Source organism: Xiphophorus couchianus, chromosome 17 (assembly GCF_001444195.1).
Source record: "Xiphophorus couchianus chromosome 17, X_couchianus-1.0, whole genome shotgun sequence".
In the NCBI taxonomy this organism is placed as follows: Eukaryota; Metazoa; Chordata; class Actinopteri; order Cyprinodontiformes; family Poeciliidae; genus Xiphophorus; species Xiphophorus couchianus.
The window spans coordinates 7979929-7993919 of NC_040244.1; the positions used below are offsets into that span (position 1 = coordinate 7979929).

General features: G+C 39.0%; 1 protein-coding gene across 2 annotated transcripts; it reads left to right on the forward strand.

Moving 5' to 3' along the window:
- Nucleotides 1-11019: 11019 nt before the first annotated feature.
- Nucleotides 11020-13893, forward strand: trim35-14 (tripartite motif containing 35-14). 2 transcript variants are annotated; one of them, XM_028044441.1, is made up of 7 exons: nucleotides 11020-11143; nucleotides 11272-11722; nucleotides 11835-11930; nucleotides 12346-12576; nucleotides 12662-12684; nucleotides 12780-12898; nucleotides 13013-13893. In XM_028044441.1, the coding sequence occupies exons 2-7, from the start codon at nucleotides 11297-11299 to the stop codon at nucleotides 13555-13557; spliced, it is 1440 nt and encodes a 479-aa protein (XP_027900242.1). In that variant the 5' UTR covers nucleotides 11020-11143; nucleotides 11272-11296; the 3' UTR covers nucleotides 13558-13893. The 2 variants fall into 2 exon arrangements, with proteins under 2 accessions (XP_027900242.1, XP_027900243.1); XM_028044442.1 differs by having other exon boundaries at nucleotides 11041-11085.
- Nucleotides 13894-13991: the final 98 nt, after the last annotated feature.

Below are 13991 nucleotides of genomic sequence, written 5' to 3' on the forward strand. Positions count from 1 at the left end.
AGAGAAAAGCAGGAAGACAGAAGGAGCTGGACTGAGACACCAACATAAGAGAATAAACCAAAATGTACAGAGAAAATAAAATGACTAAGATACAAAACAATTCATGCACATCACATGTCCAAATGACAATGAACAACACAGACAAGTGGACAGCTGCTGAGGGGATAGAGCAGACACAAACAAGGAACACAGAGTTACTGAAGATGGCTGTCACGGTAATGGAGGAAAAGAAGCTAAATTTGTTTGTGCTTTCCACATTTCACTTAAATGGAGCAAATCGGTTCTCAAGGCAGAGACGATGCCTCCACATTGATCCCAGATTCTGCTTAATTATGTCATGTTCAGTTGCAGAGTTTTAGCTCTAAGGCTCACTTTTAAAAGTAAATATTTTTTTCGGCTTTTTCTAAAATCCGTGACTGTAATGGTGCTGATAAAATAAACTTATCAAGATAAACAGATCAGTAAGCATTTTTCCTCCCCGTTTTAAATTGGGATAAAAATATTCGCAAAACTTTTAGCTAAAGTGAAAAATTTACTGTTTATGGTAGAATAAAAAATGCATTTTTGCAATAAGGGAACCAACAGAAAAAGATTAATATTCTTTTAACTGAAAACGTCTCCAAGTTATTAAACAGGAAAAAATAAAACCCAACTCTGACACTGTTGTACCAAGTCTGAAAACTAAAAAGAACATCTAAGTGATATAAAGTTATCAAACTTAATTTAAGTTTAACATAAAACTTGCAAGAATAATCTGTTTATTCTTAGACATAAAATCCATACAAATCTGTTTTATTATCCGTTTATATTCAAATGAAATAGACAAAAAAAATTGCAGCTTTGTTTGCAGATAGTTTTATTAGCAAATAGTTCTGAGCTAATTTAACAAACGTTGCAGCTGGACAAAAACAAAGTACGGTAATTCAGATTGCAATAGATTTAGGTTATAAAATTTACCAGTCCTCCATTGTCTTCCCCCCATTTATTTCAAAATAAGATACTTCTTAAGTATAGTACATGCAGACACATGCAAAATTCACAGCTGGAGCACCACATTCAGCCATGATCAATAGCACTGCAGCACTGCTGTTGCAGAGCTGCAGTCAACCAAACACTCAATAAGTCATGACACATGTCCTAAGTGTATCGTCCTGAAGCGGGGAAACCAACACATTGATTCCACTTGGTCGCTCATCATGCCTTACAGTTTCATCAAAATGAATACAGCCGCAAATATCTCCTTTGTCCGTGGATCAATGGACAATTACAGACCCTGCTGTGGTTTAAGCACCTCTCCCTGGACGACAAGTCCACTCCTTGCTGTAAGAGTCATGAGTAGATTGTGTGTATTATAGACTAAACTAAAGCTACAATATTAATGCAGCTGTAGGTCTATCAATGGCTATTTCACTTTAAAAGATGCCAGGTAAACTGCTGTGGTGGTATTTTTAGAAAGATGTAATGCAGAACAGAGAAGCCTCCTTCAACTAGATGTGACATTCATTAGGCTTAGGCTGCCATGCTGTTAATAATCTTTGAAGAGAAGAAAAAAAAGAGGAACCTCAAAGACTTTCAATTGTTCCACCTCGCCCATGATAAACCTGTGATTTTTCAAGCCGAGCTCTCAGGAAAGCCTCAGGATAGCCTCATTATGCAATTTATTTCATCAAATGCTCTCAGTCAGGGCTTCTGTTAAAGACTTGCTGTTTCTCTTTGCCTTGAAAGAAACCGCATTAAAAAAACCAAAAGTCTCATCAGCTTCTCCGCTTGCTCTATAATCCATGATTTCCGAAACCATTCTTTTTCACTGTTTCATAAGCGTATTAAAAGATGTCAAGACATGAAAATCATTAGCTCTTGCTGTCTGATATTTAAATGCAGCGAGTTCTCTGAGTCAGCCAAGGACACCGTCTTCTTCTTGTCGAAATGTCAGACTAATAAGGCACAAAGAGCCACTGTAATCCAATTTAGTGCTCATCTTTAAGCAAAGGATGCAATCAATACATTCAGGACATTCGTATCACAACAACAAACTTCTTGTCTTGTGTCTTCAAATGGTTTTTGTGTATTTGTTGGTTGCTGGGGAAAACATTTCTTTATTTATATCAAAACACTTTAAAGCAGAACTGTTTAGAAATTACTGGGTTGCTTTAGGAAGTCAAGGCCAGACAAGAAAATAAGTCAAAACTCACTCAGAAAAAGGTACGTTGTACGCATTATGAGACTTAAAAGATTACATAACCTTTTGGCTGTTTGTTTGTAGCAGTTTTCAGTGCTACGTCTATGATGGCAAATTTGATGTACCAATTGTATCTTACTTTCACTGCAGTATCCTTAAATACCTGGTTGAAAACATGTATCCATGTCCAGTGCTCAATTACTGCACATATTTTCTGGCTGTTAGAGATTACTTTCCATAACTGCCAAGTACTTTCTGAAACCTTCCTAGCACGTTTACAGAAATCACTAGCTACCCTCTGGGACTTTGAAGTGACATTCCAGGATTCAACTATTGCCTTAGAAAATTTTCCTGCTACTTTTCTGGACATTCATGGAACTTGCTGGTTACTTTCCTGGAACTGATTATGTGCATTCAAGAACTGGATTGTTCTCTGTGGTAACTTACAGCTGAGTATTTTTAAGGAGATTACCAGGGACTTTCCTAAAACTTACCAACTAATTTTCAGAACTTACCAAATATAATTTTTGGAAGTTTCACAACACGTTCTAGGTATTTTAAACATTCAAGGAACATACAGGGTTATTGCCCATCTTTTATTGTCACAGTTTAAGTTTTAACATTTCAATTATTGTCCTGTCTGATGGTTTAATAATACTCTAGGAAAACAGCAGGTCATGGTTTGCAAATGAAAAGTACCAAGACACTCTGATCAACCTAAAAACAATGTATGTTTAAAATGTTTCAGCAATTCCAATAATTCTATAGGAAGTAATGTTTTTTTTCTAAATATATTAGTGTGTGTTTGTGATGCTACACTTCAAAAAGGAATTTATGTTAAACAGCAATAAATATGGAGGGTGTTGTATCCATTTAAGAAAACGAAAGGCATGTAGCGTATTATAAATAAATATGGGTGAAAAGTCGTGTAGTCCTTTTTAAAAAGGCAGACTTTTTTTTTTTTACTAACCTCTCAGTGTAATAAAATATGATTTTGGCTGCAAACAAAAGGTTGCTGGGATCAAGGTGTGAAATGTGAGTAGGTGGGATCTGATGACAGATGAGATGTGGGTGGTGGAGCTGCTGGTGGCAGCTGTGGCCTTAATGGCAGGTCAGTGAGGCGGCATTACTTCTCTGTTAGGTCCGTCTTGTACAGCAATAAGGATCTTTACAGTGCTGCTGACTGCCCAGATTACAGGATTACTTCTGTCGTGGACTGTTTGACACCTTTAAGTCAGGGGGGGAAAGCTCCAATCCTATTTCTGGCAATGGAGATTTATATTAGCCAAATCCTCCTTGCGGCTCAGATAAAATACGTAAATATAATCTCATAGACGTGACATTGGCAGAAATCCTTCTGATGTGTGTCGCTTCTCAGAAATGTTGTCATCCAATGCCAACCAAGACAGATGTTTGATTTATTTTGAAGAGCTCTCTGTCCTCTCTCCATGTGGATTTCGTGACCATTAGGTCACTTATTGACACAATGATGTGCATCACATGCTCTTCAGTATGTTGCCACGTGCTTTTCCTTCTCCCCATCAGTGTCACATACTGACATGTGAGCATATGTTCACTCATAGTGGACTACAAGGGGTCAGTCGACAGTGGGAGTGTGTGGCCTCCAGCCAGCAATCCATATCTTATAATTTACACCGCACGGTGCTATGTGGAGATGGGAATCCATCCCATAAATGATCTTATAATCATGTGACAGAGCACCTTTCGCTATGTTGCTTGGAAAGGAAGCACATCCATACTAGAAACCCTCACAGAATTTTGTGGAAATCAACAAGTTTGTGAGTTTAATGTGGATGGATATTTGTGTCATTTATGGACTCAAATTACAGCTGTACTAAGAGATACACATGGATCAGAAAAAGTCAAATGGATAAAAAGTTAAAAACTTACAGCACATGAGAAGATGGAATTTAAAATCAGCAGTCACATTCAGCAGAGAATGACAGAAAAGTGGGGAATTTAAGCACTTGGGAGAGTGATGACTGAACAAGGAGCAGGTGGTTGATTAGGAATCGGGTGCAGCTGGGAGGGAAGGCAGGTAACTGAAGTTCAGCTGAGGAGATGAAGGAAATGAATGATAGAAACACAGAGGGAACCAGGGATGTCAGGATGTTAGGTTGCTTTGATTTTATGATGACTCATTTTTCACATCAATGTTGACAAGTCTACCCCGATCTGAGCCTTATGATCCTCATAAACCCATATAATCAGCACAATTTTCATGTGTTCAGCACTGCCTTGTGTGGTTCTGAAAATATTCAAGTTAAAAGTTAAAACCGACTGCTTCACCAAGATAACAAAAAAATACTGAGAACAGACACTTTCTCGACTATCACTAGAAATATTCTTCGAAATATACCACCAGAAAAAAATAAATAACAAAAATTTGGGTCATCCTCATCAACAGATTCATCCGGCTAAAACATAATTGTCATCACTTTGCTTTGCTGAGTTGGCGTTAAGAAGGAAGCCAGGAAGGGAAATGGGTTAGCAAAGAGATGCTGGGAGCAGCTGTGTTGTGGTGCGCTGCTCTGTCCCTGATAGGCTGGGCTTATTGGATTGATGTCACTCCTGAAAATTTCAGTGGGCTGGCCTATTGTGTGCAGGTGTTTATGTTTGTTAGCGGTGTGGGTACGACTTAGCAGAGGTTTTCCTGCAAAATCTGGAGGGCTTGGCGACCTTCCAGAGACTCAAGGAGCCTTCAAAGACCCCAGCAGCCTCTCCAAAAAGATCAAATTTACCTCCAATTCAGTACACATTTGCGTTTGTGGAAATGTCAGGGTATTTCTGCGTGTGTGTGTATCGACGTGTGTACTTTCACGTGTGGGTGTGTGTTTGAGCAACATGCAAAGTGTGTCTTTTCAGGCTCCCACATGCCTCCAAATAGATGCTGAAAATAGCTTGGAGGAAAAAGGCCTAAACTCTCATACTTCATCACACATGCCTGGCAGCGACTGCATGAGCCTTAACTAAGGGGGAAATCAATGTGCCCAAACATAAAAAAAAAAAAAAAACATTACCTGGTTTTCAAGCTTTTGTGAAATTGTGCATTTAATCCAATTTGTACCGGGAACTCAATTAAAGTGTGAAAGCAGAGACAAAATGAAAGCCTCCTCTGATGAAATGGATGTGCAGTGAAGAGGCTCGCAGCTCATGAGTCATGTTGTGAAGAGCATGTAAATGACTTAGGTCTGTCACATTTTAATCTGAAAGGATCAAATATATGAAAAATAAATTCTTCTCTCGCGGGTGGCAATTACAGTTGTGACTAAAATCTGAGATTAATCTTATAAAGTCTTCTCTACACTCCGCTCTGACTCAGCTGATGCCTACTGGCTGTAATTGTTTGCACTGCAGTGTTTCAGTGTTCGGTGAAATGTTAATATCTAACACATATTTGTGAATCTAATTTCCTCAAGCGGCACTGTTTGGGAATAACTTGTGGCGCTGTGTGAAATATAGATTATTACAAAAAGCAATGATTGTGACTCTTAATAAATACATTTTAAAAAATTATAAGAAGTGTTCATTTGTAAGATTTCTGGCTAGGTGTCGCTAGGTGAAAAAAGTTGAAAAAGTTGGTCAACGATTAAAAATAAATTGACATTAATTTGCAACAAGTTAGCACTAATACTGAATATAAAAAACTGCTTTGGAAAACATTTGACCTCAGTAGCATAAGCCAGTTCGTTCCTGCCTCCATAAACAGTTTAAATGAATGTTGATACATTTTTCCTACATTTATTCCTGATTTTTTAGGCTACAGCATAATATTTATTTCACATATTACCCATTTATTATGTTGCGCCCCTTTTGGACCTCCATAAGTCCCACTGCTAGCTGGTAGCAGCCATGTCACACACTCGAGCTGCAACAAGCATTGATCCTCACACAGAGCTGCTCATATGGAGCTGAGAAAACCTGACTTGGCAAGTGAGCGACACGGCAGCCTCCTCCTCCTCACTGCTTCAGTCCTATCAGGAAACACACACAGATGCTAAAACGCGCCTAAGCCCCTCCGAGAATGGTTTTGTGAAAATTGTTAATGGATGCAAATTGGTAAATTTAGATTTATTCACATGTCATCCAAGACATTTATTAATGTAACCAGAGAAACACGAAACAGACTAACGACATGAGGCAGGCAAAAACAATAAGGCAATAGCCCAGGGTGGTATGAAACTCTTCCTATATTTCTTTTCTTTACCTTTAAGTATTATCCTAAGCTCTGCTTTATTTATTATGCTCGACATATAAAGTTTTCATCTAGAGGCACCTGGTGATAACCAATCAGCTGCTGCTGTCGAATGTGAACAGATGGTATAAACAGGAAACAGTTAGCTTAGAGCGTATAAAATAATCTGGAGAAAACGTTCAATTAAAACATGTTCTTAGAAAAAACTAGATATCAGAATGACTATGTTTTTAAGTTGGCTGGAGTTGATTATGTTGCTTTAAAGTAAATAATATTTAGTTAGAGAAACAAGGTTACCTGGTGCCCCCAAGAGGTCACTGCAGGAATTACAAAAGCTGATTTATTTATTTATTAAAATTAGAGGAAATCTAAATGTGCAGGACTGAGATACCATGTTGACACAAACCACGTGTACTCATCAAGACAATAGGACAACAGTTTGTTGGCGAGAGACTAAAAACATTAAAGTGTTTTGACTTTGAAAATGTGCTTTTTTTAGTTGGAATGAGAAGATTAGCAGCTATGCTGGTGCTGCTCCTCCCTCCTTGTGGACCTTCAGGTGGAGAGGCAGGTCTCACACAGGTTGTCCATCTTGTTTGTTTTCCTGCCTGTCCTCATTAGATGCTGAGAGATTGACACGGTCATCCCCTACGCCCCCATCCCCTCCCGTTCGGCTCACCCACTCCCCACAACTGAGACGGACCTCTCCGACTCGGCGTAGGCAATAATGAATCACTATTAGCGCAGGTCAAACCAGCTGACAACCAATTTATGGGGTAGAAGAAGCTTGACCTCCAGATAAATGTTGGGGTTTAAGCACTTCATCCTGAGGTGATGCAGATGCATTTTTAAAGTAAGTTCAGATAAGAGGTGAAGATTTCATCTCTCCATATTTACCTTCACCTCAGGCTATTAAGAAGCCCTCAGCATAAATCCTTCAAATAACTTCAGCAACACAATCTACTCTTTCTCACTGTTTGACGCTTTTGCCACAAGTGAGAACATTCTGACACCTAGTGGTGTTAAATGCTTAAAACAGTTTTTACAACCAATTATTCATTCTCCTTGAATCTTTTTTCTCTTTTGACCAGAAACAAAAGAGAAAAAATGTCATAGATATATGACATCCATGTCTTAATGTCATAGATCAAAACAAACTAGTGAGGAAAGCTGAAAGTTATTTACATCTAGACTGAAACTTCTTCCTATCATTTTTTGCAAGATGGCTGAATCAGATTGGATGTATATTGTCTGTAAATGATCACTTTCAAAGCAGTTCATTGATTAAAAGTAGGTCTGGACTTTGACTAGGTCATTTAAATACAGTCTAAAGTTTTTGCAGCATTTAACAGGTTTCTTTCCAGGACTGCTGGGTATTTATCTCCAGGCCAGGGTCAATAGAAAGAGGGGATGTGTGCTCATTATCTCTAGCACTTTAAACCGACACTAGATGGCTATTTAGAGTTGGTGTTAGCGGCCAATTGGGAAACATCCTCAGACGTTTGGCACATATTGAGGGGCAGAGCAAATGGGTTTGCTTGTTTTTATTTAGGGGTATCATAGCAAAAAGGGGTGTGATTCAAGCAAACAGCACATGTTTTTGTATTATTGGTAAAATAAATAAATAAAACCATTTCTCAATTTTCTTCCACTCCTCTCCTTATGAAAGACAATAGCATTTGTGACTGTAATGTGATAAAAAAATTTAATAATTATGGCACTGTCTAATGATGTTTGTTTGATTAAAGATGAATTCATTTCACACTAATATGAAAGGATGTAGTTGACACATCAGAGAAAATATTATGTTGCACTTGACATATGGCTCATAAAGATAACTATAACCTTATTTACTATATGTAATAAAAGATTTGCTAAAGTTTTCTGTCATCTTCATAAGATAATGCAAATAGGGTTGTAAAGACATGACAGTTTGCTTGTCGCATCCAAATCTTAGACAGCCTACCAATAAAGTTACCAGTTTTAGTGGCCAGATGAAGTTAAGCTCAGTCTGTCTCAAAAGCAAAAAAAAAAAAAAAAAAAAGTCATACTTGGAGGGAGAACGGGAAGCAGAACATCTGCTGCAAAAATCAAACTCTCCTGTACGGTGACAAACAAGCCATCTGTGCTGCTTGTTTCAAGTCCAAAAACCACATATTTCCCATCATCGCCAACTGAACCAACAAAGCATAGTTAACAGAACTTCTGGTGAGCTGAATGTGATGGCAGAGTTTTACTTTACTGCAAAGAGAGCTCCTTCATAGACAAGTTTAAGGGAAATGGTAGGTTATGGTCTGCATATTTGGATCAAAGTTTCACATGAAAAATAGCAACAAAACACCAAAATTTGCTATCTACTCATTGCTATTCTTTGTGGTTCTTGAAATTAAAACAAACACTTGCAATTTCATTTCAATTCATCACTTATTTGTGTTTTTAACTTTACTAAGTTTGGATTACAGTAAATAATGGAATGTTATCATAACTTTGTCATCCAGTAGGTTTCTATTGCTCTGGACATGTTGAATAAAACATGAATTGAGAGATGAAACATCTGAACTGCTAAAAAATTCAGTATCATGATTGTTTAAATCATATGGAGCCTGAATAAGTTATTTACACCTCAGATTTATCCTGCAACTTATTCGGCCAGACCCCTGTAGAACCTGGACCTCTAAAACACAAAGCCAGCTCTTATATTTCAGCAAATATTGGCACATATTCGCTGTAAGACCGTTCACTGTAACTCAAGTGATTGTGGGGCTTACCTGTTGAGGAGTGAGCGGCGCTAATCAGACGCCTGTGAGGGAAAACGGGAACGCAGCACAGCAGGTTCATCAGGCCTCAACTCAGCGACGGTGGCAATCAGAAGGAGTTCCTTCTGCTTTCACTGATGGGTGGGGGAAGTGAAACTGGACTCCTACCTGAGGAAAATTTAAAATAAAGACAGACACATTCAGCTCTGAGATTTTACCACACATTTATCAGGCTTTAACTACACAAAGCTATTTGGTACCAATTTATGACATGATGTTTCTTCTAAGGAGTAAACCAGTAATTGCTGAAGTTGTAAAAACTTTATCAAACATTAAAATGGAGCTAGAGAGTATTATTTGGAGAATGAGGGAGAAAGAAATGAAAAGGGACTAAAGCCTTGTCAGTGACATGAGAAGACAGTTATATCTACATTTATCACTAATTATTCATTGGCATATTATTAATAATAACAGGAAAGTAAACATTTTTACTCAAATTTTACAAGTTCCTTTAGAGAGTCACTGTAGATGGTGTTGGCTGTAAGTAGGAAGGATAGCAGTCAGTATTACAGCAAGTCTGAAAAAGCTTCTGACTGAAGACACTCTGTTGTTGCTTGACAAAGTCATAACACGGATGCTCATTTTATGAAGAATAATTCTTTGTAAAATCAGAGAAAGTCTGAAGAGACTGAACTCTCTACAGCAGACTTACTGTTCAGAAGTAATGTCTGCTCTCTCCATATTTGTGGAAAGCTTCACCAGAATCTATTAATGATTTTTTTTTAAATGTCTCAACAGTTTATTCGGTAGCAAAATCATGAATTATTTATCATGAATTATTTATAAGGAGAGTCTGATTGTAAAGTGGTAGCAGTTATTTATGCTCCATTGTTGCAATAATGAGATCAGCCAGGGAAAGAAACAGAGTACATGTGCAGTCTTACAACATGTTTGGATAGTATTCTCTCAGCCTTTATGTTTGGATTTTGCTGTTTTTTACTGCTCATGCCTGCATGTCTTTTCTGCAAACAGTTTTCCTTCAAAAGTCTAAAACAAATATTAATAGGCTGATATCAGAATGTCATGGCAGGATGATCTAGAGTAAGAATCTTACTGTGTTTCAGGAAACCTGAAATTTGTGGTTGTCTTATAAGCAAAGTGAGAATGTAAAAGCCTTTTTTCAGTCAGCTGACAAACCATGTAGTTATGGGGAAAATCCTGTGAACTAAACACACTTCCTGGCATCTCATTAAAATGAATTTAGAAACAGTATGACAAAAAACTGAAATTTTTCCCATCTTAGTATCTCTTCATACCAGTAACCGATCCATGCCTGGCACACAGTTCTTTTTTCTGTCTCCTTGACAACTCTGTGACTGACTGACAAGTTGCCTCCAGAGTGCGCCGTGCCTCTTACTGGGTGACAGCTGGAATAGGCTTCAACCTTCCCATTACCAACAGTGGGACAAAGCAGGTGGAAAAACAGGTGACTTAAGCTCATGCTGAATCTTCCCTCCTTACGGCATGATTTGATTGCTAAACGCTGAGAACGTTCTGCTTGTCACCGTCTACATATTTTCCATGTTTAAAATTTCAGACTTTTTAAAAAATATACACACAATATTTTACATTTCAGGAGGGTGCAATGTTTAGAAAGGTTAAAAGGGAGGATGAAAACAAGATTGGAGGAAAAAAATAAGAAGGAAGGAAATGGACATACATTGAATTCCATATTTTTCAAGATTATGCATAAACCCAGAGATAATGAATGTAAGATCAGCTTCTAGGTGTTTCATTTTTTCCTGTTGAGACTGAACAGAATGAGATAAGGTAGTAAAGGGTTAAACTGCCTCCTCGCTCTATCTGACTCCACCTTCTGGGGTGACTCAGCACAACAGGAAGCAGGAAGTGCTTACAGTCAGACTCGTACTTCTGTCAGTTTTTCTTTTTTCTTGATTTGTTTTTGCCTGTTTGTGAATCTTCATTTTCTCTGTAAGGGCTACTGCCTCTGACGTAGCTTCATCTCTTCTCCCTGCAGACAGCTAACACTTTGCAGCTGCTGCCTCTGACTCTCCTGTGTTTGATCACTTTCTGCACCTTTGCCCTACTTTCTCTTTCAGGGTAAACAAGGAGTAGAGAGTCAGAATGGCAGGCAGGCTGTCTCTGCCCGAGGAGGACCTGACCTGTCCCATATGCTGCGCCATCTTCAGGGACCCGGTGGTCCTCAAGTGCACCCACAGCTTCTGTGCTCCCTGCCTGCAACAGTACTGGACTGGAAGGGGACGAAGACGGGACTGCCCGCTGTGTAGAACCCAGAACCTGGACGACCCCGTGCCCAGTCTGACCCTGAAGAACCTGTGTGAGTCGTGTGTGCAGGAGGAGAGCCTCCCTGTGGAGGAGACAGGAGGGGAGCTGTACTGTGATCCAGGAGAGATGTGCCCTGCCCACAACGAGAAGCTCAAGCTGTATTGCTTGTTGGACAAAGAGCCCATCTGTGTGGTCTGCCACACCTCAAGGAAACACAAGCAGCACGACTGCTGTCCTATCAGCGAAGCAGTTCTGGATGTGAAGGTAAATACTGGCTTTAGGTTCCACTGCAAACATGTTTCCTCCTAATATTATAAGGTATTGCTTAAGGAACCCATTAGAAGCTTCATTATTGCTATTTTAATTATTCATGCAGGAGAAAATGAAGACGGCTATTAGCTCACTGCAGGAGAAGAGGGAAGCATTTGACAAAATGAAGAAAAACTGTGAGGACACAGTCACACACATTCAGGTGCAGTACCTCATCTTCCCAGCTGAAGATATTCTCTCAGCATGATGCTGCCACCACCATGATATGATAATTTCATGCATTAACATGATATGATAATGCACATTCTTAGTTTTTCTCCATGTAAAGTTTATATCCTATCTGGGTTGTGGTAAATTACCAATGGGTTTCTTTAAATAACTACTTCTTGCAATTCTTCCTTAGCAGTCAGATTTCTACTTTTGATTAACAAAAATGGTTGTACTGGTGTCAGGCTAACTGTAGCTGAACAGATATTTTTGATTTTTTTTGAAAAACAAAAAATCCAAAACTATATAGAAGCCCCAAATTACACTCAAGCTTGTGGTTGTAGAGTGAAAATGTAAAAAAACCTTTTTAAGTACTTGTGCCGCTGTAGTGACGGAATATTTTCTTTCAGGTTCAGGCTCGATTCGTGGAAAGACGGACTCATGAAGAGTTTGAAAAACTCCACAACTTCCTTCATGTGGAGGAGGAATCCCGGATGGAGATGCTGCGGAGGGAGGAAGAGCAGAAGACAGGACAGATGAGGCAGATGATGGAGGAAATCGAGAGAAGTATATCGTCCATGTCTGAAACTATCAGAGTTTTGGAGGAGGAGATGGCTCTGGAGGACCTCTCTGTCCTTCATGTAAGCTAGTTTATGATAAGAATAGGTGTGCAGGCATGCATGCGTATTGCTTACAAATCCTAAATGACTTTTTTTCTTTTTTCAGAAATGCAAACGTACACTTGCAAGGTAAAAAGAAACATTTTCTGCTTAAATGTTTCCCTTTCTGTTATTGCACTACATTCGCATAAAAAAACAACTAATTCTAATTGTATCTTTTGCAGGGCAAATGTTCCAGTAGAAGAGCCAGTCATGGCTCCAGCAGCACTAATAGATGTGGCCAAATACGTCGGCTCTTTAACATTCCAGGTGTGGGAGAAGATGCATAAAATCGCCAAGTACAGTGAGTCTATGCAGATGTATTAAACCATTCTGACACTACTCTTGGAAAAGCAGCTTCCTTTGGATATATTCCTGAGGTGGGACTATTACCTGAACTCTGCCATGTTCTCTTCAGCTCCAGTCACCCTGGATCCCAACACGGCGGCCCCATGGCTTGTCCTGTCAGATGACCTCACCACGGTCCATGACAGCGATGAGAAACAGAGGCTGCCCAACAATCCGGAGAGGTTTGACCCGGACACTGCCGTTCTGGGCCGAAACGGCCTGACCTCAGGCAAACACGCCTGGGAGGTGAACGTGGGAGACAACACGGCGTGGGTCGTCGGCGTTGCAAAGGAGTTCATCAAAAGGAAGGAGAAAGTGTCTTCGGTCCTGAACAATGGCTACCTGTGTGTGTACTTTTACCACAAAATGTACTTTGCCGGTACTTCTCCTTTGACTCGGCTGAATCTGAAAAGAAATCCGCAGAGGATCAGAGTGCAGCTGGATTGTGAAAAGGGCAAAGTGTCGTTCTATGACCCGCATAACAACACACACATCTACACCTTCAAACACACCATCACTGAGGCGGTGTTTCCTTACCTCTGGGTAGGCTGTCAGAAGTGCCCTTTGACGGTTGAACCAGTGGATGTTTTCCTGAAACTTGCTGATTTTTGTTAAGATCTCAACTTAGGTGACAGTTTTTTTAACTCTAACTTTTGTTGATCTAAACTGTCTGTCATTCAGTTTAATGTTTTCAGAGTAAATTTACTCAAAAAACTAATTTCGTAACAGTGTTTTCAAAGAAACGATGATTTGGATTTCTCTTTCTAACGATGGTGATAGTGTCATGTGGAAATAAATCACCTGAAAGATTACAGTTCATGTATGTATGACTGAAATGTAATTATGCTACCATTAGTCAGATGGAAAATCATATTTGGGTATGTGTTAACGCCAATCAAACTTCATTTGCAAATGCTAATCATATATTTATCAATAAAATTCTTAAAATAATACTGCTTTATTTGATGTTGCATTTACTTTTAAAGGGAAAACTGAATAAAGTTAGTAAATGTTTATTATTAAGGAGGTTGGATTTTTTTTTTACTTTA

What these genes read in the sequence shown, in the direction of transcription:
- trim35-14 (XM_028044441.1), top strand. Translation starts at nt 11,297, where the DNA reads ATGGCAGGCAGGCTGTCTCTGCCCGAGGAGGACCTGACCTGTCCCATA. An exon ending in ACACAGTCACACACATTCAG is followed by an intron (nt 11,931 to 12,345) that starts GTGCAGTACCTC and finishes ATTTTCTTTCAG; the next exon opens with GTTCAGGCTCGATTCGTGGA. An exon ending in GCATAAAATCGCCAAGTACA is followed by an intron (nt 12,899 to 13,012) that starts GTGAGTCTATGC and finishes TGTTCTCTTCAG; the next exon opens with CTCCAGTCACCCTGGATCCC.